The 26711-nt window shown below is 53.4% G+C and overlaps 1 protein-coding gene and 1 pseudogene across 1 annotated transcript; both read left to right on the top strand.

The window, feature by feature from the left end:
• The first annotated feature begins 7531 nt into the window (after positions 1 to 7531).
• LOC125684269 (AT-rich interactive domain-containing protein 5A-like) overlaps positions 7532 to 26711 on the top strand; it is a 46712-nt pseudogene continuing 27532 nt past the window's right edge.
• LOC125684252 (uncharacterized) lies at positions 11165 to 23222 on the top strand. The gene is made up of 8 exons (XM_048926275.1): positions 11165 to 11342; positions 13739 to 13854; positions 20326 to 20414; positions 20807 to 20874; positions 21041 to 21103; positions 21352 to 21426; positions 21672 to 21740; positions 21837 to 23222. The coding sequence occupies exons 1-8, from the start codon at positions 11165 to 11167 to the stop codon at positions 22991 to 22993; spliced, it is 1815 nt and encodes a 604-aa protein (XP_048782232.1). The 3' UTR covers positions 22994 to 23222.

The raw sequence follows: 26711 nt of genomic DNA, 5'->3' as shown, positions 1-26711 counted from the left end.
GCCGGAAGAACCCCAGGCACCTGTACAGGCTGGGAGGAGCGGTCCTTGAGAGCAGCTCGGCAGAGAAGGACCTGGGGGTCCTGATGGACGAGAGACTGAATATGAGCCAGCAGTGCACTCTGGCAGCTCGAAAGGCAAATGGGATCCTGGGCTCCATCAGGAGAGGGGTGGCCAGCAGGGACAGGGAGGTGATTGTCCCTCTCTACTCGGCTCTTGTGAGGCCCCATCTGGAGTCCTGTGTCCAGGTGTGGAGCCCTCAGTACAAGAAAGACATTGAGATTTTGGAAAGGGTCCAGAGGAGGGCGACTAAGATGATCAGGGGGCTGGAGCAGCTCCCCTATGAGGACAGGCTGAGGGAGTTGGGCTTGTTCAGCCTGGAGAAGAGAAGGCTGCGGGGTGACCTCATTGCAGCCTATCAATACCTGAAGGGAACCTACACCCAGGAGGGGAGTAAACTCTTCCAAAGGGCTGACAACAGCAGGACTAGGGGAAATGGATCCAAGTTGAAGGAGGGAAGATTTAGGTTGGATGTTAGGGGGAAGTTCTTTACTAGGAGAGTGGTTAGGCCCTGGAACGGGCTGCCCAGGGAGGTTGTGGATGCCCCGTCCTTGGACGTGTTTAAGGCCAGGTTGGACGGGGTCCTGGGCAACCTGATCTGAATGTGGATGTTTGGTGGCCCTGCTAGGCAAGGGGGTTGGAACTGCATGATCCTTGGGGTCCCTTCCAACCCGGGTGATTCTGTGATTCTGTGTGATTCTGTGAGAAGCAGATATGCTGAATTCAAGCTTAACCTGTCAGGAGAACTGGAATCTGAAGGAGAGATGAAACTCTGGGGAACGTAACACAGCACCCAGAGCGTGGAAAAGAATATTACTTAGGCTGCAACCTGAGCTCTGCCTGGGTTCCTAAAACCAGAAGAGAACGGTCTCCTGCAGATACTCCTTACTCTCCATCCCAATCAGCATCCTGCACAACTGCAAAATGCCAATATGTTCCTTCTGCAAGTGTTACAATTTCTGCACAATGTTTTCGGATGACTCCTGACGAAAGCAATTCCTCCTCCCTCATCCCTCAAACCTTTCCCACAAAAAAGCCTTCACAGAACATACCCTAAGAGGAAAACTCTACTGATTCAATTGACCTCCTGCCTGCCACCTGTGCAGGGGTTTCTTGACTGTTTCTTTTTGTTTGAGCAAATCCTCTATAAGATGATGTTGAAGTTCACACCTTAAACAGCACTCCTTCACTCTCAGACTGCACAGAACGTTAATGGGCTGACACTGTTCTTAAGGTAAATTCTGTTACACGTGGTACTTAGCAGAATTGATTCACAAGTTCCTTGCCCCTTGATTAAAGGCCAGTTAGTGTAAATTTCTTTCCTGTAGCTTGCCTTTCCCTCGCTGTTGCATTTGGTTTCTAAAACCCAGGAAGTCCCAGGATGACCAATGGTGTATTCTTCTTACAAAGAAAAAAATCACAGAATCACAAGGTTGGAAACAACCTGCAAGATCATCCAGTCCAACCCCTCCCATTCCTATCAGTACCACAAGCACAAACCCACATCTCGTAGCTCCTCATCCAGGCGCCTCTTGAACGCTGCCAGGGACGGCGACTCCACCACCTCCCTGGGCAGCCATTGCAGTGCCTGACCACCCTCTGAGAGAAAAAGTTTCTCCTCATGTCCAACCTAAACCTCCTCTGCCATTTCCATTCCAAGTCCACTTCTTGCCATTTCCTCGGGTCCTACTATTTGCCTGGGAGAAGAGGCCAGACCCTCTTGCACCACAGCCTCCCTTCAGGAAGTTGTAGAGTGCTATGAGGCCTCCCCTGAGCTCCTCTTCTGCACACTGAACAATCCCAGCTCCCTCAGCCACTGTTCATAAGACTTGTCCTCCAGACCCCTCACCATTTCGTTGCCCTTCTCTGCACACGTTCCAGCGCCTCCATGTCTTTCTTGTAGTGAGGGGCCCAAAACTGAACACAGCACTCGAGGTGCGGCCTCACCAGTGCTGAGTACAGGGGATGCTCACCTCCCTGCTCCTGCTGGCCGCACCATTTCTAAAGCAGGCCAGGATGCCGTTGGCCCTCTTGGCCACCTGGGCACACTGTGGGCTCATGTTCAGCCGAGCACCAACCAACACCCCCAGCTCCCTTTCCTCTTCACAGTCATCCAACCACTCATCCCCAAGCCTGTAACGCTGCATGGGGTTGTTGTGGCCAAAGTGCAGAACCCGACACTCGGCCTTGTTGAACCTCATCCCATTCACCTCGGCCCAGCGATCCAGCTTATCTAGTTCCCTCTGCAGGGCCTCCCTGCCCTCAGGCAGATCGACACAACCTCCCATGCACACCTACTTGAGGTTCTTTCATCTCAAGAATCAAGCCTTGGATCTTTTTTTCCCTTTCAGGTCTCAATTTCACGCATCTTTACTCAAACACCAACCCCTGAAGTTTCCTAACAAAACGTTCACTTACTGCACCTTCCAGCAGCACGTTGCCCAGCACAGAGCTGCTGCTTTTTCAAAGCTGATCCAGAACTCCTATTTCAACTCACAAACATCCCAAAAGCTCTTTCACCCTTTCTTCCTTGCTTGCGATAACACCCCCAAGATCCATCACCACAGATTCACTACTTTCCATCTTTCGTATTTCTGCTTTTTAAAACGCATTCACCTCCCAAGCTTTTTAAAAATCGCTTCATCGTTGTGGAGCGAAACGTTTTACCTCTCCAGACACACAAACCAGCCTAAGTTTGCAGATTTTTAAACAATTATTATTTATTTATTGTGACAGCAGTAGAAGTTTTAACTGACTTTTTATCCCTTCTACTCCTCAGCCCCCGATTCCTGCTTTTAACTGTGAGGAAATCAAAATAATCACCACTGTTACTGGAACAAATGGTGCACAACAACCCTGGCAGCTCGCTCTTATAAAATCAGTACCGAGTTACAATGCTTTAAAACTAAACGCTGTTTAAAATTATTTCTAAGCAGTATTTTTATGACATTTCCAAAATAGTTCTCGTCCTTATAGAAAAAAATATATATATATTTATATTTGTTTCATGGCCACAGTGACACTTGGAGACAGAATTTCACATTTTTGCATGATCTTTAGATACACAAGCATGGCTGTACGCTGCTAGGTTTTGTTAGTCTCTATCCAAACAACATTATTAAGGTGGCAGGGCATTAAGAATGATGCACACATAACAGATTTCTTCAATTCCACTTCTCATGCCCACTACCAGTATGTTTTATGCTATACCCATTGAAATGAGTCTTCAAATAATGTTTTCCTGTCAGATGGGCTCTAGGGAGACAAGAAGGGCAGTAAGGTGACAAACTGCAGGACAGGCTGCTTGGGGAGATTGCAAGGCAGTTGCTAAGGTATGCAGGGAGGAAGTTAGGAAGGCCAAAGCCCAACTTGAACTCAGACTGGCCACCGCAGTAAGAGAATAAGAAATCCTTTTATAAACCTATCAGTGGTAAGAGAAGAACCAAGGAGAATTTCCACCCTTCTCTTGATGCAGCGGGGCATGTGAGCACTGAGGATAAGCAGAAGGCTGAGGTCCTCAATGCCTTCTTTACACCTGCCTGTCAAAGGCAGATCAGTGATCATCAGGGCACTTTATGCCCCAATCTGCAGTCTGGGATGCTACCCAGAACGCAGCCCAGGGATGCAGGAGGAGACAGTCAGCGAGCTCCTCCTCCATCTGGACTGTCACAAGCCCATGGGACCAGACGGGCTCCGTCCTGGGCTGCTGAGGGAGCTGGTGGGGGTGCCAGCAAGATGCCAGCAAGTCCTCTCTGATGCTTTCAGTGCTCAGCAAAATGAAAAACCAGAGAAACCGTTCTCTACTCTGGAGAGTTCCAAAGCTTTTTGACCTGGGGTGAAACTTGGGTACCTCACATTATTTTTTCCAACTGTTAGTACTGCTATCCTTTTTTATGTGCATATTAAATATTTTCATGTTTGTCAATAGTTCTTGAGATCCTAGAGAAAAGAAACAAAGGGCATTCTTATTTCTCCTATCCCTTGGCTACTACTTTGTGCTCCTCCATGGCAGTGACACTACTAGCATATTCATTATTGTTTCTGTTTTCAAGAAATGTTTTTTTCCGTGTAATTAATTTGAAAATTAGTGATGGACAAACCTCAAGCTTTCGAGAGGACTGAACTGGTCACGAAATGCACCCAGAAGCTCAGAGGCTTATCAAAGCTCATCTGAGAATTTCCAAAGGTCTCTGCTCCAGACAGAGGCACAGAAACCCGTTGGCTCAGGACTGCCATCACTGGCTGGGCTCGCCTCTCTCCCTGCTCCTCACCCAACATCCAGGACTGGTTTTTACCATGTCCTTGCTGAAGAGCACACAAGGTACACAAGCACATTGCTCTCCCTAGGAAAAACACGGCTCCTAGGCACCTGCACTGCAAGCCTATAAACAGACGTCCAAGTCTCACAGGAATCAGAAAAGCTTAAACCATACCTGAGGCCCCTGTTTAGCAGTAATGGTTTGCTGAACTTGGGCTCACACTATGATTCCAACTTGTCACCTGCCTGCCTTCCAACTGCCTTCACCGTGCTTTGAAGTTAAGGGCATTAAGGCACTGGATCTTATGTAACAGCATCTGCTTCATCACACGCAGAGGAAGGAGTGTCTCAGTAACGTACATCACACACCAGCCAGGCTGCTAAGGACCGGTAACTCTTCTGGGACAGCTTCATCAAAACCTTTCTGGATTAGCCTTGCTATCACCCAGAACTCGTCCCATTACTGCTTTGAGGGGTCAGAGCCTGAACTCTACTGAGAGGCCACCTATCATGATGAAATCAGGCACACCTGATACAACCACACCACTAAGGCTGCTCTGCTCAACTTCACTGGTTCCCAGTGCTCACTTAAAAAATAAAATCCACCGCAAGTATCAAACACCAACACGTTTCTCAGTATCTGAACATCCCTGTCTCGTCCATCTCTGGCCAGCAGGACTAAATTCAAAGCAGTGCAAGCCACCATTCCACACAAGTAGCTGTGTTTAATCCTGCAGACCAGAGCTCAATAAACACTGGCTCAGCACAAGTCACTCACAGAGAACAGGGGCTCTGCTACCACCAGCACCTGCTGTACATCAGGAAGGAAAACGAACCGAGGAAAATGAACACAGCAGCATACAACTAAGAGCTCCTCGTGATTGTCAGCACTGAAAGGAAAGCAGGCTGAAGGAAAACCTCAGGTAAATCCATACAGGACAGCAAACAGGGAGGACAAAGGACAGGGACTGATCCTGAACTGAACGCATTAGAGAACAAGAGCCTTGAGAGGAGTAATTGGCTATGCAGGTGAACAATATGCACGTCTGAAATGGTGATTTCTTCAGAAGACTCCAGGGTGTTCCTCATCAAGACAAAGGACAGTACATAAAAATATCAGGATGGATATAAGCTGAAAATTCTTTTCAGCTGGCCTGGCATCCTGGGGCAAGCTGAAGACTAGACAGGGCACCAACACAGAAGGAGAACTAACAGCACAGGGGGTGCCACAGAGAAACTGGAAAGTGACCAAATCTCTGCTCAGACAGAAACTGCTGTGTGAGGTAGAAAGCTGAGGGTGATACCTGCTGCCAATGAGGAGCACAGTGGAAGGACAGGACGGATGCCACCTGCAGCACAGACATTCACACCAGGGGCGCAGCGCAGAGCTATGATCCCAAAGCCATTATAAGGTTTGATTTAACAGTGCTGTGTGGGACGATTCAACTGCTTCAAGCTCAAACAAGCTGCAAGTGACTGACTAATCCATACATCTCAGTGACCTCAAAACCTGACGTCTTGGAAAAAACAAACAAAACAGACCATCTCAAATAGCAGATAATCAATCTACAGAACTTAATCCAGCAGGCAGTCCTGTGGCCAAATTCTGTGCTGGCAGCAGAGTCTTTTTATGACCATTGGGAACATTCCGAGTTACAGAGCTACCACAGCTTGGGCACTAAATACACAGAGCTACCTGGGAGAATAGAAAATAAAGAAGCAACTTACCCTCCCCTTATCCAACTCCGCTCTCACATTTAGAAGTGAAACTACAAGTTCAAATGCCAGGAAAAAAATAAGGGTAAAAAAAAATCACCTGGTATTTTCCAGGCAAATCACCAAGATCATGGAATCACAGAACATCCCCAGTTGTAAGGGATCCACAAGGATCATCCAACCTGATGCTCCAGGAAGGACAACCCAAACGCAGACGGTCTTCCAGCTGCAGCAGCTCAGGACCAGGCCCACAGCCCTGGGGAGCCTGGCCACAACCACTGGTATCAGATGCAGCAAGCACAGCGAGCAGGCAGGTAGGCACAGCAAGCAGCAAAGACCAACCTGAGAGGGGGCCTGCTTACAGAAATCAACCCGGGGCCTGCCTACACAAAGCCCACACCTTTCACTCCAATAAAGCTCCACCATTTTGACAGCCAAAACACAAACTGCTATTTCACTTCTCATGGCTTTTCCCTGAACTCCCAAACAAACAGTCACTTCACGTCCCCTATCGCACTGCAACTGCTCATAATCAATAATCTAGATTATATCTTTCACAACATAAGCAGCTCACTTCTGCTTGGTGGCAATGACGTCCATTCCCACTGCGTCCCTTCATGTTATGAAAATCACAGCTGGCTTTCTGACAGCCTCCTGCGCGATTCCCCCAAAAGCACCCAGCACTTCTTCTGAAGAGTGAAAGAAAGGAAGGTTCATGGAAACGGGCACACAAGGCTTGCAAGAGATGCAGTGCTGCAGATCAGAGACAGGACCATCACAGTGCAAAACACAGCTTATCACTACAGGAAACATTTGAGAGCATTTTCACAACTCCTGCATGAGCTGTAATTGTTCAGCATATCCAGCTTTCTTATTGTTCAGTTGGAGAAGGCAGATGCTCTCACACATCAATCAGCAAGCACTTGGATGAGCCAGCCCTCTGCTTTTCACGACAGACATGGTTACTGCCGGCTCTGACACCTTACCAGGAGATGCTTCAGTTCATCAACGTGGACTTCATTCCTTCCATCAGCAGCTGCTCCTGAACTGACCTTCATTCATACAGCGACACCACCAACTTCCAGCACGAGCTGACCTGCAAAACAGAGAAAAGAGAGCAGGATGACAACCAACACAGAGATAACACGTTTTAATATTCACAAACAAAAAAAGCAATAGCAATACAGAAGGGCAGCTGCAGCAACACAGCAGTACATAAAGAAATGAAAACCTGGCCCGGCCCTGGAGCGGAGCAGCCCGGCCCCAGAGCCCCCACCTCCAGATGCCTCATTCAGCAGAGATCCATCATCTCAGCAACCACCCACTACCCAACCCGCCAGCGTTCCTGTGACCTGCCATCAGCTGACGAGACAGAAGTAAGATCACCATGATCTTCCAAGCCACGAGATGGGCCAGGACACCACAAGAGGATTCACAGTACTTTAGTTGGGGCCTCATGAAGGCAGAGTAGAGAAGGATGATCGCCTCCCTGCTGCCCACCGCTCTTTTGTTGCAGTCCACAATACTGTTGGCTTTCTGGGCTACCAGCACACACTGCTGACACAGGTGAAGCTTTTTGTCTCCCAGGGAAGCCCAAGAGCTTCTTGGCAGGGCTGCTGTTGAGGAGTTCTCCCACCATTTGGTAGTTGTGCTCTGGAATCCTGCCTTCAGGCATGAAAGCCAGGGAAGCGTTGCTGGTGAAAACAGAGGCAAAGAAGCCGTGAGGTACATCAGCCCTCTCTGCTCCTGTGCTTATTAACACAACAGTAGGCCCGCATCACCCCTGTCTACACCTTTACTTGTAAGGAAACTCTATCAGCTGGAGCCTTCACACTCCTCTGTGAGTATCAGGTCCATGTCAGGTGAAAGCAGCCAAAGCTGCCCTGACTATCACAGCCCTGACCAGCTCCCTGTAGGCCAGTGTGAGACCCAGCTGAGCATCACCTGTGTTTCCCCCCAGCAGCTGTGTGAAGAAGTTGGCTGAACTCGGTGGCCTGTTGTTCTGCTCGGCCAGAGAATGCCAGGGCAATTGCAGCTCCCATAGGCAGCTGCTCATTGATCTGCAGACACCTCAGATTGCTGACAAAAGGCTTCTGCCTGCTCTCCTTGATCAAGCACTTGGGAAGCAGCCTGATCAAGACCACACAACAGTTAAGGATGCTATCCTTAATAGCTCAAGTGACCAAAATGAGAGAATCTTTTTCATGGTGTACTGCATGTGAGTCGTAGGCTCATTCACTTCTGGACACTTAAAGATACAGTTTGCTGCCCCTTGGCAGTCCTAACATCTTTAAACAGGCTTACAGAAACTTCCCAAGGGAACGAGTGGCAGCCCACAAGTCCCGTCCCATTAAAGCACGTCCAGTTTAAAACCTAGCACGCACCAGATGTTCCAGCTCCTGTGATACTGCTGGGTGCAGTTTGCTTCAGTGCAGAGCTGCAGTTACACCTCGCTGAGCACCAGGCCCCCCAAACCCAGTGCTGAGTCTCACTGCAAGCAGTGGATAACAGTGCTCACAGAAACCAGGGGCAAGAATTTAAGAGGAAAGGCAAACTATTCCTCAGCTGTAAACTGGCTGTTCCCTTCCATGCCTGAACATTTCATATACTAACGTGGCCAGTCAACATCCCCTGAGCTTTTCACTGCCCAGATCTTGCCTCCAAGATACAGGTCTGCTCCAATATGGCTGCAAACAGATGGAGAAGCTCAAACTGGGAACTGGGGATCAGGTCCCAAATGATTCCTGAGGAAGCTCTCTAGCTACACAGCGCAGTATCAGCACCTTAACTTCCATGTGTCTAAAAGGCTACAATTCAATTAGTGCAGCAAATCCTTCCCTTTTCTGATAACCTTCCCTAGCCCAGCACCTACACATAGCCACCACAGGAAAGCAAGAACATCCCTAAGAAATCTTATCTACTGAAGAGGTGGCTAGCAAACAAAAAAATGTGAAAGAAAGCAGCCTCCAAGGTACACAGGCCACAGAAACTAAAAGCAAAGGGCCCAAAGCACAGCACTTGCCATCAGCCTCCATTAGCAGCAAAGCAGGGTTTGGGAAAACAAGGCCTCTTCAGAGCTGCTGCAGGGCAAGGATGAAATCCCAGAATTAAAAACAAAATCCCCACACACACATGGATATTCAGAGGCAATTACATTTCAGCTTACAGTCAGCCCACACGCATCTCACTGCAGCAGCTCTTAGAGCAATCTTGTTCACAACTGGAAATGGATTACATCATCACAGCTCCACCATCCACATCATGCAGAGCAAACTATCAAACCAAATCACAAAATGGTTCTTGTAAGGTACCCAACTTCAGCGTAAGGATCTGACCTCTTTTATTACTGAATTATTGCTCTCACACAAGTTTCCATCACAGATATCCATCAGTGCTGACATTGTTACACCAGTGAGGTATTCTCAGATATGTATACTCTTCTTCCCCATCTTAAAGACGCATTGAGCAGATTTGCCCCTCCGGGTACCTCCTGATGGCTGCATTCCCCACCCAGGAAGACCCAACAGAGGCCCACAAGCAAGGCTGGCCAGTGGAGCAATGTGCCAGCCCCACGGCCCCGGCACAGACCCTCTGGGGGGTGTCCCAGCACTCACTGTGCCCACAATGAAGCCTGCAAGTGCCTCTTTCCCAGCTTTCACTCCAAAGGCAACCATCCCATCACGTCTCTGCTGGCCAAGAAGAAGCTGCTGGCCCAGGTGAGTGAGGCAGAGTCCTGCCACGGCCACTAACACCACTGCCTGGAGGGCAATGGGGCGGCGAGCAGAACTCACCCCAACCCAGAGCCCAGCCGGCTGGCAGCCAACCCCCACTTCAAGGAGCAGAGGAGCCTGGAGACACAAGGATTGAAGGATGCATCCAGGGGAGGCTGCAGTGAGGCAGGACCCATTGCAGTGCTCCCCTGGCAGGACAGACAGCCTTACCCAAGAGCTGAGCATGGGGGCCCTGCACCCGCTGTCTTCACCGGCTTCTTTCACGCATACTGCAATCAGCTGCTGAAACACATCAGCTGCCACCCCTCTGGGGGATACTTCTCCAACTTGAAGGATTTCCTGGAACCACAACCCGAGGACATGGAGGACGACTGGGAGCAGCCCAAGACCTGTGAACCAAAGCGTGGAGCAGAGAGAGCCCGCAGCCAGCCACCTCTGCTGCTGTCAAAGCCTGCTGGCTGCCCCCTGCCGAGGTTTTCTTGCTAGAGATGCTGTGCCCCTGGGCAATTTTGTAGAGCCAGTGCAGACACAGTGGATCTTCCCACCTGGCCATGCTGTGCCCAGGATGTCCTGCAGCTCCCTGGCACAAAGCCCCTGCTCCCTCCTACAAAACCATGCCATTTTAGTTCTCAAGTATGCTGCCTTATAGCAGGGGCTACTGAGGTTATAAAGGGCTCAGGGCAGCAGCAAGCATCCATGGGAAGCACACTGGCTGCTCCGAAAGGGGTGCTGGAGAGCAGCATCCAAAACATCCTCCAGTATGCACAGCAGAAAGGCATTACACGTGTGGCAGTGTCCAGGCACGTTTTGCCCCAAGAGCCCTGACACCAAAATGCACAAAAGTGATTCCAGCACACGAGCGAGGATGTGGTCACAGGGCTCAAGTCGTTCCTCAGAGACTGTGAGCAAGGGCAGGAGAGCAAAATGAGAGACACCATGATCCTCAGGGTATCTCAGCCTCGCAGAGAAATTGTGACTACAAGCCTTGGAGATACAGCTGGGCTGCTTAAGAACACTGAGCATCCACAGCTGACCCACACCTCGATGAGTCGAGTCCACAGCTGATGTCCACAGCTCCCTCAGATGCTAGAGTCAAGCTCAGGCTCACCCAGGCTGTGTCTATCCCTGAACTGCTCCCTTTTGCAGTGAAAGCTGGCAGAGCTGGGCCCATGGCCACCTCGTGAGCTGGTCACAGGGTCCCTCAGTCAAGCACAGGGCAGGAAGGAAGCTGAGACCCTTATAAGACCACTATAGCTGAGACTCCTACAGGTCATTTCCAACCTTGTGATTCCATGATTCTGTGATTCAGTCAGTTCCTTGCTGCTCACTCCCATCAGAAAGGTCCACGCACTCCTTGGGAAGCACAATGCCACCTGGGGAAAAGAGAAAGCAGGAACAGGCCATGCAGGTGGCTATCACCCAGCAGAAGGCCAGATCCTTCCGCCTGATATCTACTCCTCTTTCCAGTCCTGATGTGGCCCAGAGGATGCACAAGTATCGGTGCTTAGCAGCAGGACTCAGGGAAGGATCTGCAGAATCGGAGCCGATTCAGCTCTCCAGCCTGGCAAAGGAGCAGAGCCGTAGGGCTGCCATGAGCTGCAGGACTGCCCTGCTGTCATTGGGGTGGTGGACCTGAAACCAGCTGGCTGGCAAAGTCCCGTCTTGCTGACTTCTCCACAGAACCCCAGGGAAAGAGAGACAGGCCCTGGGCTGAGAAGGGCTTGAGATACCGGTCCAGGAAAAGGACGCAGCTCACAATCGTTACTCAGCATCTCCACAGGACCACTACTTACCATCAGGATGCTGTGAAGTCCAGTGCACAAGGCAGCGGTGAGACAGGGAGGTCACAGCAAGTCCCCCAAAAGCTGGGCAACACCTGCAGGTGGCACATGGACAGTGCAGGAAGGGAGGTGCAGTGGAATTGCCAGGTCACAGCCTGAACCACTGCGTGAGCACACGAGTACCTCGAGCGGGGAGCCTTCCTCTCTCTCCATCTCAGCAGTGCTCCCAGCAGCACACACACAGTCAGTCTGCACAGCTCTCCCCCGCCACCCCTCAGCCCCCTCTCACCTTTCAGCACACCGCAGTTCAAACACAGAAGGCTGCATTCCTCAGCTCACTGCTTTCTGCCAAACTGTAGCTGGGAGGGATGAGTCGATTCCTCTTTCTTTGATACCCTGTTCTATAGCTCCTCTATCTCCTCTATAAAGGCTCTGTCATCACCTTGTTTGCTTTACAGATGGGAAGGGGCAGAGGACGTCTGTAACAATCAGAATGATCAGTGCAGTGGAAGGAGGTGTAACCACAAAGGGACTGGCACAACAGATGGTGTTACAAAGACAAAGGAAAAGTGCTCACCTGTCCCTGAAGATCCAGGCTCACAGGGAAAACTCCACAAGGGAGGGATCTCCAACCACAGATCCTTGCCCACTGCAGAGTCAGCCCTTCAGTGAGGTCTCAGAGAGGTGCAGCCAGGCTCCACTCATTCCATCATACAACTGAACTGCCCTCACCTGGGCTCCCAGGGCTGACTGGCTCCTTTCCCCAGATGCTCCATCAGTGGTTCAGGCCCTGACTCAACACTCACCAGACAGCATTTCTCAACAAATAACAGCCAAAGCGGGAAATGGTTATTCCCCTGCTCTCTTCCAACTGCCCGTAACAATCCCACCTCCGCTGTGCTGGTTGGCAGAGCTGACAACAGGATCTCCTCACGAGCCAGCAGGATGAGGAAGTGAGCAGAGTTTTTGGAAATGGGCCTGCTGTCAGGGTGGGAGTTTGGGCCTGCCCCAGCACCATGCATTTCCACCACACGACACGGGCGGTGGCAAAGGCGTTGGAGTCAGCGGAGAGCTGGTGGAGGAGAAGCTTGGATGCCTGGCAGTTTGAAGGGACATGAGGTAGCTGCACCCATCACAGCCATGGGCAGCGCAGACAGAGGGCCATCAGACATGACGTACAGGGTCTTCATGACTGGAGCTTCAGGGGATGGCCGTGGTCACTGTGGAGAAGGGAAGAGTGTGGTCAGCAATTGTGGAGACAGGGCACCTACCCTGGGCAGCAGCCCCTACTTCTGTAGGGGTTCCAGGCTGCACAAAACACCCTTTGTCTCATTTGCTCTTCAGAGAGACTCAAAATCGAACCCCAGCACTGTCACAGCCTGGGCAGAGCACAGTAAAGGAACCCAAAACCTGTCAGCTCCCTTCCCAGACCCCTCACATCACTCAAAGACCTCTCTCTCCCTTCAGCAATCCCACCCTCTCCCCAGGGGGCTGGGACCAAAGGGCTCTTCCTTGGTCAAGAACTCTCCATCCAACTCCCAGAGCTCTCCCACAGCTCCGGCACCTTCAGCTTTGTCATACCAGCACTGAAATGCACACACCCACCTGCCACAGCTTCGCAAGAACGCACAACTCCCTGCTGAATTACCTGATGGGCCACGTATGTCAGACCAACAGAAAGAAAAGAAGAACAAACAACTGAGAGATGGAGAAAAAGGCCCTTAATAAACCAAGGACCTTGGGGCTCTCTCATCTTCTTCACTGGGACGGGCAGACCCTTGGGAAGGAAGGGCACTGGGCTGCAAAAAGCCCATCGATACAGTCACTGATCCTGGGGATGGGAAACGACGGGGATGGGAAGGCTGTCTGGGTACGAAAAGGCAAAGCATGGCAAGCCGGGGGGAAAGGGGCTGAGCCCAACGGTCACAGAACCCCCGTGGGGGGAGGGGCTCCCCCAACTGCCACTCTCCAGCTGTCATGGCAGGTAAGGCAGCAGCTCCCCCTGCTCTGACGCTCCAGCTGACCCCAGCACCCCAAATCTCACCCCTGTGACCCCACAGCTCAGCCCAGAGCCGCAGAAAACACCCCTGTGACCCAGATCTCACCCCAGCACCCCAGATCCCACTCCTGTGACCTGGATCTCACCCCAATGCCCCGGGTCTCAGCCCAACGCCCCATCTGGCATTTCCCCACAGAGAGATTCCCTCGAGCGCTGACGGTGCCTCTGACACCCGACGCCACTTTCTTGGGCGCGACTGTGCCACCACCGGACCCCGCCTGGATGCAGCCCACCATCCGCGGACCGATGCTGGTACCCCCCCCAACCCTTCCCTGTCCCCACTGCCACCCACCTGGCACCTCAGCCCTCTGTCTGGCCCGGCCTACCAGGTGCCTGGGGACAGGCAGCGCAGCTCCCACCCGGGGGGCTGCCCCCAGTCCTGGCTCAGCTGCCACCTGTGGGCCTGACCTCAACTGCAGGGCTGCACTTACCAGCGCTGCTGCTCCTACCTGGGGGGCTGCACCCAGCTACGGCTCCCCCCCCCCGCCCCTGCTCCATGCTCAGCATGTCCCCTGCCCGTAGGGACGCTGCCACCCCAGCGGCCGATGGGGCTGTGGCCTGGGGCCGTGCCCCTCCACGCGGAGCCCCTGCAGCCCACAGGCACCTACCTGCCACAGGCCCCCGGCCACCCCAGCCCCCCCCCAGTTCTTTTGCAGGTACCCTCCCTGCAGGAGCAGGTGCTCCCCGTGCCCTGCACCCTGCCCACCACCTGGGAGCATTCACTAACAGAAAAAGCAAAGACAATACAGATGGGCAGCTGCAGCAACACTGCAGTATGTAAAGAAACAGAAACCTGGCCCGGAGGTGACAGGCACCCCCCACCCTCCCCTTTGGAACAGAGCCGACAGCACCACCCCCTTCCCCCCCCCCCAGATCCCCCCCGTCCCCATTTGGCCCAGAGCCGACAGCCTCCCCTACCTCCCCATCACCCCCCCCCAACCCTCCTACACCCCTCCCCCCCCTTCGCCCAGAGCCGATGGCTCCCCCCCGCCCACCTCGGCCCACCACTCAACCCCCCCCCCCCCCCCTTCAAAACAGAACCACCACTGAACCGCCCCCCTGCCCCCCCCCCCCTTCGGCCTGGAGCCAACAGCACCCCACCCCACCCCTTTCGCCTGGAATGGCCCAGAGCCGACAACTTCCTCTACCTCCCTCTCGGCCTACCCCCCGACCCCTTCCCCTCCCCCCTTGAACAGGGGGCCCACGGCACCCTCTCCCCCCCCACTTTGGTCCACAGCCGACAGCCCACCCCCCCCTTGCCCGTGTGTGACAGAAGGCACAACACAAAAAGCAAATTAGAAAGAAAGCCATCACACACGTAGCAGCAGAAGCACCAGAGCAACAGCAATACATTACAGAGGCACAAAAAGGACTGCTCACCATCTCCAAGGATTCACCCACACAACAAACTCCACAGCACAGAACCTTCCAGAAACAAACCCTGCCCCCTTGCCACTCAGCCCCTAAAGGAGCTCCAGGAGGGGCAGCCAGGCTCCGCCCCTTCCAGCCACCCAGCTCCATTGCCTTCAGCTGCGCTCCCAGGGCTCACCGGCTCCTTTCCTCAGCTGCTCCCTCGGTGCTTCAGGCTGGGATTCAACACTTCTTCGACAGCAGAGCAAAGGAAAAAATCGCAAAGCAAAGCTAGAGACAAAATCAAAACAACAAAGAAAGCTTGCAGGATGCTAGGAAATAACAGAAAAGCACAGCAAGAAGGCAGAAGGCAGGGTTATGTCTGCGTGTCTGTCTGCAGGAAACAGCTGCAGCTGTTCAGTGCTGCTCCATGCACCCATCGCAGACAGCTGCACACAACAGGGCTCCAGCAGCACTGACAGCTCCTGTCAGCTGCACTATTAAAGCCATCTGACAAACTTCCAATTCCGGATTGCCAGTGCTTTAAAGAGAGAAGCACTGAAGCTGGCAAACGCACGATGGCTCCAGATAACAAGCACCAAGTCAAACGGCACTTCAGGCAATCAGCATCCTTACATTACCCCAGCTCTTTTAGCTGACCCAGAGAGGCTTCTAGCTCCTTTACAGCTTCTTCTCATTCTTGGGGTTGGAAAAAACAAGGGAAAAATGTTGAAATGGCTCCCAAACCCGTTCAATTTTCACTTCATCCCGACTTTGCCCTGCAGGTGGGGTTTTGTTTTCCTTTTTGGTGTTGCACAACAGGTGACTAAAGGGACCAATGCAGCTTTGAAGTTGAATCATTCCATCAAACATGCTGCTTTTCTTGGAAATCTCTCCCTGAAAGCCATTAATTCGTACCTACACTGTAGGAGGGATTTTACCAGCCCAAGCCGACTCTAGGTTTGGATTCAGCTGTCACTCCTTTCTCCCCCTGAGAAACACAAGATCTGCGCCTCGCTGCCAGTGTCAGAACAGACCTGGGGCACAGGGAAAGAGGCCAGAGAGTGTTTCCTCTGCTGCACGTTTGATTCCTCGCCAAGTGAAAACAGTCACGTCTTCGAGGTTGGAGAACAGTTCTCTGAATTCAGTGACACAAACTTCTGTAAAGACTTCATTCTTACTGTCACGGTTTGGATTTTCACTTCTGTCTGAGTGCCTGCTGGACTCTCATCTTCAGCTCTGCTGCCACTGCCCCAGGCGGATGGGGAAGGAACCTGCAGAGGGTGTCCTGTCGTTTTCTCCCCAGCAGTGGGTTGATTTTCCAAGTAGTCACACGTTCACTTTCCAGGTCAGTCTCACCTATGATGCCGACTGCAAAGAACAAAAATTAGTGGAAAACAGATGATGATGTAGCTTAATGTGGAGACAGTTTCCAGCACGTACATCAGAATGTAACCTAATGTATAATCAATGAATACACAGATGGTATAATTGAGAAATACCCAGGAAAGTTAGGCTAAGTCAGATTATTGCAACAAAAGGATAATAAATGGAAAATGTCCTGTCCTCTGGCTGCCGCCTCTTGCCTTCTGCAGGCCTTCTTTGACACCTATGAAGCTTGAGTGAGGCTGCATCAGTGTGAAACACCGGTAAGCTGTGGAGCTCTGAAGGGGAGCCGTGGCTCCAGGACCTCAGGAGGGGCTGTGCGTGCTCTTTAATGTGCGTGCAGTCTGCTTGTGCTATGGCAGAAGGGCTCTGACAGCTGGGGCCGTGTTTGTGTGGTCAGGAAAAGTGGATAGGAACACTTCTCCCTTTGGAAAGATTGAAAAACAGAGCCTCTCGTTGCTGCTTACTGGATGTTTTTCATCTTTAGAAACACAGGTGTTTGAATCATGCTGTTTTTCATGGGAGATGTGCCAGAATGTCTCTGATGGACTATTTGCTGTGCCTTTCTACCACCAGAAATGCTACTCATGTGATAGCAGTTCAGAAAGACTGTGCTGTGGATTTGTCTCCTGGACTCACGTGAGAAGGATGGCTGTGGAGATGTTGGTCTTGGGGCAGGAGCTGTTAGAAGCTTTTGAGAGTGGCCTCCGTGTGTCAGGAGTGATTGTGATAGCACTGCTCGGTCAGTTGGAGTGCGTGAAACAAGTCTGAAGTCTTCTTGTAATGGAGCAATGGGAAAGGAGTCTATGGATTGGAGAGCTGACTTTCAGTCTGTGGCCATTTGCCAGGAGCTGGGGTGAGGGGTGAGGCAAGGAAAGCTGTGGTAGGAGGATGAGGTGTGGGAATAGGAACGTCTTCCATTGATAGCAACTCCTGCTGTTCGCTTTTTGACTTGGAATGCATGCTTTTTTTAATCAAGAACAAACTCTTTGTGCAGCTTGTGAATGAATTCATTCACTCCTGTTACTGTTTGGCGTTCTTCTCTACACGGAGCTGCAATTGAAATGGACATGATTGCCAGCCCCCTCCCACGTGCTCAGATCAGCCAAGTTTGCAAGGCCCGGCTCTTGGTGAGTTGTGCCCAAGGTCAGACGGTTGGCTCTTCTCAGCCTTGAGATGTGTTTCCCAGTTGCATGCTGTGTTATTCCTGTTGTGTTGAGCTCTTGAGCTGCAGCCCTAACTGGGGATCCAAGTAGACTGACACAGAAGGAATGGTTGAGATCTATGTGAGCTTGGATTGGAAATGCAGTGCCAAGGGCTGCACAAAAGTGAGGCAGCCCTGAGTGTAAGGAAAGGCATCTGCTGGGTGAGGGCTTTGCTGGGTGAGCGTCACCCTGCTGAAGAGCAGGCAGCTGTTGTCCTAGCAGACAGCCACATCCATGGGGATTGGAAGCTTCCTCTGCCTTCCAGCTCTTGGCTGCTGCTCTGAGAGTGCAGGTTCTTGCCTGCAGAGAACCAGCAGCAGAAAGGATCCCATGCGTGGCCTCTGAGCCCTTTCAGACCAACCAGCTGGATTAGCATGGCTGTGACCTTGGTTTGGAGTTCACCCAGCAGGCTTTGCCCAAAGCAGAATGAGCTGTGGGCACAGCGTCCAGCAGTGGAAGTGACCGACAGCTGGAGACAGCAGCAGCCTGAGCGGCGCTCTTGGGGGAAATCCTCACTGTGAACAAAGGCCCAGAAGAAGAGAGCAGCTTGTCCCTGCCTTCACATGGTAAGGTTTTCCTTTCTGATCTGTTACCCCTCAGGCGGTGCCTACAGCTGTGTGATGTGCTCTGCAGGAAGTGCCGATGTTTCGCATTCAACCTTGTCTTTCACCTTGTTTTAAAGCTTACAGGCACCCTTAATTTCTGCAGCCCTGAGCTCTCCAGCTTCTACCCGTGATGTGAGACTGTAATGTGTCTACTCTGTCAGGCTCTTCTTCTCTTTTCTCTTTTAAGGTACCTCTTTTAGTACCTCTTTTAAGGTAGGAAAATTCCTTTCTGGGCCAGGAGAAAAAGAAATGCAGCAATCTTCCCTGCACTGTTCACTTTGCCTGAGTTGCCAAGTGCTCCTCATTTTTCTTGTACCCTGCAATTCCAAGTCCATATTTTCCCCAAAGCAAAAGAATTCAGAGGGAACCACCTACAGTTCAGTAAGCGATTTCAGTATTTATTTCTGACTGTGGCAATTCCTTCAGTTCACAAGTCACACTTCATTGACGGTGCCTGCTTTAATTCTGACCAAGGTTGCAGTGGCAGCTGGCTTCCCAAGGCTGCAGTACGTGGTGGTGGCACAGCCGTGGGCTTCTGCATTTGTGCCAATGCCACATTTCCTTTCTGTGTCTCGCAGGTCAGCTGGCGCTAGAAGTGGACGGCATCCAGTGTGAGTGAAGGTCAGTGCAGGAGCAGCTGCTGCTGGGAGGAAGGAAGTGCAGGCTGATGGATGCTGACGCATCTCCCGGCACGGCACCAGAGGAGGCAGCAGTGATGCTGGGGGGCAGTTGCAGAAGAACACGAGGAGCTCCTCAGCAGGAAGCCACAGACCCTGCAGAAAGCTGCAGCGGACTCAGAGCACGTGGGGATGCCCAGGAGGAAATGCAGGCCCAGCGTTTGAGCAGCGCCTGGCCACGGAGTCCTGCGGCCCAAGAACAAAGCTGTTCTGCATTTGCCCAGATGGCTTTCCAAGGTGGACTCGTCTGTCCTCACAAAAACCAGAGGGCTGACTCATCCAAATTCTGGCTGATTGCTTGAGAGCCCAAATCCTTCCGGCCTCCAATGTCAGGGGAGCCTGGGGGCAACATCTCCTGGGTCTGATCATGCAGTGCCTGAGCAAGAGGATGACCCAGGCTGGTTACACAAGAGTCATCTTAATTTCTCTGTTTTGTTCCTTCAGCTAACCCCATGGGGCGGCCCTCATGTTTTCTTACAATTGGGTACCAGCCCTGGTGGCTTTGGGCCAGAGCCCAAAAGGCTGCATCCAGCCCAGGGGCTCACAGCCACAGCCCCAGTTCAAGAGGCTGGCACACGCCCTGGGCCTAAAGATGCTGCCAGAGAAGCCGGGAGTGGCCCTGGGGCCTAAACACACAGCCAGAGAGACTGGCACCGGCCAAGGGACCTGAAGCCACAGCCTGAGCGGCCAGCAGCGACCCTGGGTTGAGGCACAGCCAGAGAGGCTGCACTGGCCCTGGGCCTAAACCTGGAGCCACAGCACGAGAAGCCGGCACCAGCTTCGGGCCTGAAGCCACAGCCTGAGAGCCGGCCCTGAAGTCTGAAGCTCCAGCCAGACAGCCAGCACCAGCCCTGGGCCATAATGCCGCGGTTACAGCCACAGGGGCAGCGCCAGAGGCAGGGCTGAAAGCCACACCTACAGCCGGGCGGGCTGGCACCGGCCGTGGAGCCTAAAGCCAGTCCTGAAAGGCCGGCACCAGGCCTAGGCCTGACGCACAGCCCGAGAGGCCGGCACCAGGCCCTGGGCACAGCTGTGCCTTCCTGTTGCTCTCTGCTGATTCCTATAGGGCTCCACTGACCGCTCTGAGGCCATGCTGCTCCTTACTGGTTTTCTCTTGGCCATGCTGCACTTTGCTGCTCCGTACTGCTGTGCACTCCTCCCAGCTCCTACTTGTTCCTCTGGGACCCCGCTGACCACTACGAGGCCATACTGCATTTTTACTGGGCTGCACAAGGGTCATCTTCACTTCTCTGTTGCTTAACTTCAATGAAACCCCATTCAATGAACCCCATTCACCCCACTGGGTGAGATTCATGTTTCCTAAAACTTGGATCTGGGAGGTGACCACTCCTTTGCCTATGATGCAAGCACAGCGGTGATGCAGGCACTTGCTGAGGTCACAGTGGTTGCCAGGCTGGGAGCGTTTGTGCCCCAGCTGGAGCAGAGCTGGTGGTCTGGTGAGCGTGCTGCACACGGAGACTGAGCTCTGTGCTTTTCCAGAGAGAGAGATCCTCCTTTAGAGCCCACTGGGAGCAGCGCTGCGGCGTGTGCGTCAGCTGGGCACAGCTCCGGCTGAGCAGGCTGACCAGGTGAGCTGGGGTTGGCGCTGGCTGGGTGCTGTGAGGTATCAGCAGAAAAGCTGGGCTGGGGAGGAGTTCCCAGGTCAAACGGTGCCCTTCTGAATGGCTGTACCCAGGGGATGCCCAGCAGGTGTTTCAGCAAACTGCGCTGAAGTCTCGGCAGAGAGCCAGGTGGGGGCATGGACGGTCAGCACACGTGTGGCGGAAAAGGGGACCTGGGGGCACTTGCTGACAGAAGCCGTGGCAGTCAGACTCCAGCTGCAGCTAGGGATGGGCAGGCAGTTCTTGCAGCCAGCTGATTTCCAAGCATTGCCTTCCTCAAGAGACGACATTGCATGGCAGAAGAAAGCTGGGAAAATGCTTCTTCCTCATGATTTTTCCCTTGTTGATGCTTTCTGTAGGTTCCTCTCCAAAAGGAGAACTCAGGAATCCAGGCAGCTGAAGATTGCAGCGCTGCAGGCGATGTCAAGTAAGGAGTTTGGAGTGCAGGAAGGGGCAGTGAGAAGTGAACTATCAGTTGTGTTTGGGCTGTCAAAGTAGCATCTTTCTGTTTTCTGGGGGGACATGGGCTTACTAGGCAATACTTGTGCTGCCTGCTGGTGTCTGTGAAATCAACACACCATCTGTTGTTGTAGGGACAAAACCTGTGCATCTGTGGAACGGTGCGGGGCAAGGAGGGAAACGTAAAGCCTCCGCAGGTAAGAAGCTCCTGTGAGCTGTGGTGTGGGCACTGCCTCTAAACAGGGCTGCATGAAGGGCTGCGTGTGATGGAAGGGAGAGGAAGGGACTGCAGTTCTGTGCTGACTGCACAAGTGGCACAGGGCTGCAGCAGCAGAAAGGCAAATTGCCAAAACTGCTGCTGAAGACCAGAAGTTTGTGGTTGGCAGTGCTCAAATCTTCCTCCCAAGAGATGCTCTTCATATCTTTCTTGTCTCCTTTGTGTCAGAAGCTGATGCCAGTGGCCTTCCTCTGAAGCGCAGCCATGTGGAAAGCCAGGAGTGTGGCACAGCACCCAAGAGAGGTACAGACACACAGCAGGCATCTGGGTTTGGTGCACTGTCTTTCTAGTTAGGCTTTCTGCCTGTTCTTTCCTGGGACTGTTCTCATTGCGTGGGGTTGCTTGGGGTTTTAATCCCTGGGATTGACAGTTACCTCTCCTGTCCTGATTTATAATGGGATCCCAGCGTTCACCCAAGATCCCTTGCTGTGAACATGGTACAGCAGAGCTGGCATTGACTCTTTGGGATTTTTTCTTGCTGTTCCCAGCAGTGGCGAGCAGCTCGGATGTGCCGGAGGACATCACGGACATCCAGGGTTTGCTCTCTTGGATCAATGGTGAGTTTGGGGCTGCAGAGCTGCAGGTGCGTGTTTGCACAGAGTGGGTGTGAGAAGGCTCTCATCGCCATTTGGGGGATGTTTTTGCATTTTCAGACGTGGCAAGAGCTGCTGAGGTCCCCCAGGAGAACCCCAGCAGCCCTGCCCCTGCATGTTTCATCGCTGAGCTCCCTGACAACCCTGGGGACAGCAGAGAGCTCAGCACTCAGGCTGCTACCGGGACGCCCACTGACCCCTTCTGGGGGCTTCCTCCATCCCCCGGGCTCCTGCTTGAGCTGCAGTGCGGGCTGTCGGAGCTGCGCCCCGTCGTGCCACCAGCGAGCGCCCGGCTCAGCCCACGGCCGACCACCCTGGCTGTCAGCGCACCTCCCTCAGTGCAAACCGCACAGCCCACCGAGGAGGTGCAGCAAAGGCAGCCCCAGGAGGTTCAGGCTCACTCGCCCCCGTCGCCAGGCTCTGTCCCCAGCCAGGTGGCAGAAAAGAAGAACAGGGGCAGCACCAAGCGGGGGGCCAAGCGCCCTGCGCCTGCCGGCACCCTGCAGAAAGGGGAGAGATCCCAGCAGGAGCAGCCCACCAGCAGCGCTCCTGCCAAGAAAAGGAAGCTGCCGCCCCGCGGGGAAAGAGCAGAGAGGAAAGGCCGCAAACAGCCGTGCCAAGCAAAGCTGTCTGGGGCCGGTGCAGGAGCCAGCGAGCTGCACAAGCACCTGCAGCAATGCATCCAGGACGTGCACCCGCTGGGGCAGAGGGTGACTGCGGTGGGCCCGGTGCGCCAGCCACCCTCTGTGCAGCCCCAGCCCTCAGCCAGCGCTGGCCCTGCTGCCCTCCAGCCCCAAGACAGCAAAACAAACAAGGCAGCGCCGGCACCTCCAGGCAGCATGGCACGAGAGGAGTGCACTGCCAAGAGGACGGCACCGAGCTGCCCGCGCCCATCCCTGCAGAGGAGCTCACCGCTGCGGAGGGACCCACCATCACCACCACCACCAGCAGCGCTGCACCAACAGCAGCCTCAGCCGCGGCGCCCCATGGACTTTGTGCCCTGCGTGGGGCCGCGGGCGGGTGGTGGTGCGGCACCCATAGTGATGGAGGAGTCGCTGCCCATCACAGCAGAGCAGCGGCCCGAGCGGGAGTGCATGAAGAAGCTGGCCCAGGAAGAGCGGCAGCGGGCAGCCCAGCAGATGAAGATCGGCCCCGTGCAGTTCCTGGTGCAGCGGGAGATAGACATGGCCATCGCCGACCAGTACGGCTACCCGTAACCCTGCGCTCCTCGCCAGCCCACAGCACCAGGCAGCAGCAGCAGCATTCCAGGGGCACCGCCAGCATCCTCATCCCTCCTTTCCAGAACCGAGCTGTCCTCTGGAGTCATCATGGCAGTGGGATGGGACGTTACCTGGGCATCAACTGTTGTGGAATGGGAATTTTAGGATTACTGTCATTGCTGTTACTCATTGTTTTCTATGATACGTTACTAAAAGCTTTGTGTTCTCTTTGCCACATCTCTGCCTGCAGTCATTTGTGCTGTGTCCCAGCCCCGCAGCTCCCCATGCCCTTCAGGGCAGGATGGGGCATCACAGATGGCCGTGTCCCTCAGTTGCCACCACCAGCCCCAGCCCTCCTCTCTCCCTGCAGTCCTTTGTGCAGCGGGGTGCAGAGGGCGTTTCACACAGCTCTCCTGCGCTGCCCATGAATTGCCGTGGAGATGGGCAGCAGGCACGAGTAGATGGAGGGGAATCACCCTGGCTCACTGTGGCCAGAAGAGACTCCAGCAGGGGCAGTTCCCATGGAGGGGTGAAGCAGAGGAAGCTGGGCCTGCTGTGCAGATAGGCATAAAGATACCTCCCATGCCATGGCTCTTCTGCCCCACATTGTTTGGCTCCTGCCAGTTTTGTCTTCAGGCAGGGACTCAACTGACTCTGTACACACAGCAGGATTTTCCATCTGGCAGCCGGTTGCGAGTGCTGCCCCCCAGGGCTCAGTACTGGGGCCGCTCCTATTGAACACCTTTGCCAATGATCTTGATGAGGGGATTGAGGGCACCCTCAGTGCGTTCACACATGGCACCAGGCTGGGAGGGAGCGCTGATCTGCCAGAGGGAAAGGTGCTGCAGAGGAACCTGGACAGACCAGATCGATTGTATGGTTGGGTTGTGGTTGGATTTGATGATCATGAAGCTCTTTTCCAACCTGAACAATCCTATGGTTCTACAATCCCATATCCATTCCAAGTCCATCCCATATCCAAAGCCCGTCTCACATATATCCCAATTCCTGATATCCCATCCCGTATCCACACCCCCACAGCCCACATCCCAATCGCACATTCCACATCCCAATCCAACATCCTATATCCCACATCCCAATCCCAATTCCAAATCTCATTCCCAGTCCCTCATCCCAAGCCCGTCACCCACCTGTCGATCTCAATCCCTCATCCCAATCGCAATCCCACATCCCCCATCCCAACTCCAATCCCAATCCCATCCCCTATGGCAACAGAGGGCACCCCGAGGCCCCTCCCGCACAGCCATTCTGCCCCGCCCCCGGCCTCTCATTGGTTAGGGGCACTTCCGGTCCATCTGTGCCTCTCATTGCTCAGCGGCAGTTCCGGCCCGCCTCCAGTCTCTGATTGGTCAGCAGCAGTGCCTCCAGCTCCGATTGGCTGAGAAGACAACGACAAAAACAGAGGAGCGTGGAACTGAAGAAGGCTTCTCTGAGAGCTGCTGCTGCACGTGCGGAGGTGAGTCCTTGGTGAGCGCAGACACGGCTGTGCTGTGCTCAGTGCCTCCGTCTGTCAGACGTGACAGATACTGCAGAATCCCAGGGCAAGCAGTGTAATAGAAAAGCACCCAGCTGTGTGTTTGAGGAAATCACAGAATCACAGAATTGTAGGGGTTGGAGGGGACCTCTAGAGATCATCAAGACCAACGCCCCTGTCAGCTGTAAGTGAGAGCTGCCCAGGGGAGCTTGGATGCCTTCCTCTGGCTTGAGAAGGGCACTGTTGATAATGGCCGGAGGGTTTTGCTGTGATAAAGAGCCTTGCCATGTCGGGCACTGCAACCTTGGAAACCTCGTTCCCCCAGCAGAGCATTAATCTTAGCATAGGCAGCTGTTGTGGGAAGTAACGCCAGTGACCTGAATGGCAGGAACGTGCTGTGCTGCATGGGGCCGTTCTGCAAGTGTCCTGATCAGCCTTGCTTAAGGAGATCTCCCCAGATTGATCCTGTCCTGTTTCCTTGCCTTGTTTCTTTCCAGTGCTCCGCCATGAACAGCCTGGTGGAGATGATGCAGAAGCTGCAGCTGAACGACTGAGAGGAGGAGCATCAGCAGGCAGCGCTGCAGCGCGCGGCGTTGCAGGGCAGCGTTCCGAGTGCCGCCCAAATCGGCATTCCTAGTTTGGTTGTAGTCAATAAAAAACAGCCACAATTAGAGATCGACAAAGAGAGCATGGCCTGATTTGTCCCGTGGCATTCCATGAGCTGCTGCACTCCTACTGGTCCAGAGTAGAACCTATGCAGCTTCGGAGCACCAAGCCGCCATCCTGGCATGGTTTTTGGAGGCAGTGCTCCAAGCGCTCCTGCTGTTGCTGACACCTGACGTTGCCCAGGGAGGACCTGGCCACTGCACTCTGCTCCACCCCCTGTGCCACACACGTGTGCAGCCCACCACCCTTCCACCTGCTGTGCAAACGCACCATCCCATCTTGCACAGTTCAGCCACGCTGCTTTCCTCCTCCTCCCCCACCAGTTCCCATTCCTGCTTCCCCTTCCTGTGCCCCCCCCCCCCCCCCCCCCGCCTTTCTTGCTTTGGCCCCAAAAGCCTGCCATCCCTCACAGCCCTCTGGTTTGCATGAGGCTTTGCATCGCTTCCTTTGTGCACAAGCCCCCACTGCTGTGCCCCTTGTTGCACCCCTCTTTTGCAGCACCGTGTAGCAGTCCCCCCCTACTAAAAGTGCAGTTAGCTCAGAAATCCAGATTGTTTCCAATTAGCATTTTTAATTAAAACACAACCTTGCAGCCATGGCTGTGAATCCTTATCACTGCACTGTGAGCTACTCCTGGCAGTGAATTCTCTCTCTGCACCATTGGTTTTGTAGCAGTCACTGTTAGCTTTGCCTCGATATCCCTCTGGGTTCTCTGCACGCGTCCCTTTCTGAAATCGTACTTCTCATGGGGAAACCCCCTCACAACCTTTCCTCTTTGGTTTTGTACATGGAACATCCGTATTTTATCCTCCTTTACGTGAACTTTATTACAACCTTTGGGCTGTAATACCCCTGACAATGAAAACACAACTTGCATTTTAACGCGATACTGCTGTGCTTTGTACCAAATCAGTGCTCCTTGGGTCTCTGAGGTAGGACAGGGTGAAGGGGAGCGGCGTGAAGCTGTGTGCAGGAAATCTGAGGGTGGGAGGGCACTGCCAAACCCAGCTGGTGCATCTCTGTGCAGTTTTGCCTTCCCGAGAGGAACCCAGAGCTTCCCGGTAGTTTTCTGCTCCTGTACTGCAGTGTGAGCATAAGGTTCTGCTGCCTCCTTCTTCTGGAAGATCCTCTGCTGCCATGGACATCTGACACAGGCACCTGTCCTTTTCGGTTTGTCTTTTAATCAGGACACATTATGCCTGTTGTGTTTGCTGCACGTTACTTACCAAAGTCACCACGAAAGGGTTTTGATTTTCCTGCAGTCAGATTTGCTCTCACGTAACAAGCTTCTATAGCTGAGTCCCTCTGACTTTTGAAATTATTTTGTTGAGGTTCAAGACGTTCTAGTCTTTATAGTTTATAGTCTTTATAGCACCACCCTTCCCTCCTGCTTATAAGTTCCCATTTAATTACTGGAAGGCCACATCAGGCTTCCCCAGAGCATTCTCTTCTCCAGACTGAACGAGCCCAGCTCTCACTGCTGGCTCAGGTGAAGTTTTTTGTCTGCCAGGACACCGAAGTCCTTCTCAGCAGGGCCGCCCTCCATGAGTTCTT

This window comes from Lagopus muta, chromosome 24 (genome assembly GCF_023343835.1).
Source record: "Lagopus muta isolate bLagMut1 chromosome 24, bLagMut1 primary, whole genome shotgun sequence".
Classification (NCBI taxonomy): domain Eukaryota; kingdom Metazoa; phylum Chordata; class Aves; order Galliformes; family Phasianidae; genus Lagopus; species Lagopus muta.
Note: the sequence above shows the minus strand (reverse complement) of the source record. Positions and strands in the feature narration are given on the sequence as shown.

Excerpts from the sequence above, each read along its gene's own strand:
- LOC125684252 (XM_048926275.1), top strand. The coding sequence starts at position 11,165 with ATGCAGGTGGCTATCACCCAGCAGAAGGCCAGATCCTTCCGCCTGATA. Across the intron at positions 20,415-20,806 it reads CGGCTGAGCAGGCTGACCAG|GTTCCTCTCCAAAAGGAGAA; the intron begins GTGAGCTGGGGT and ends TGCTTTCTGTAG. Across the intron at positions 20,875-21,040 it reads AGCGCTGCAGGCGATGTCAA|GGACAAAACCTGTGCATCTG; the intron begins GTAAGGAGTTTG and ends CTGTTGTTGTAG.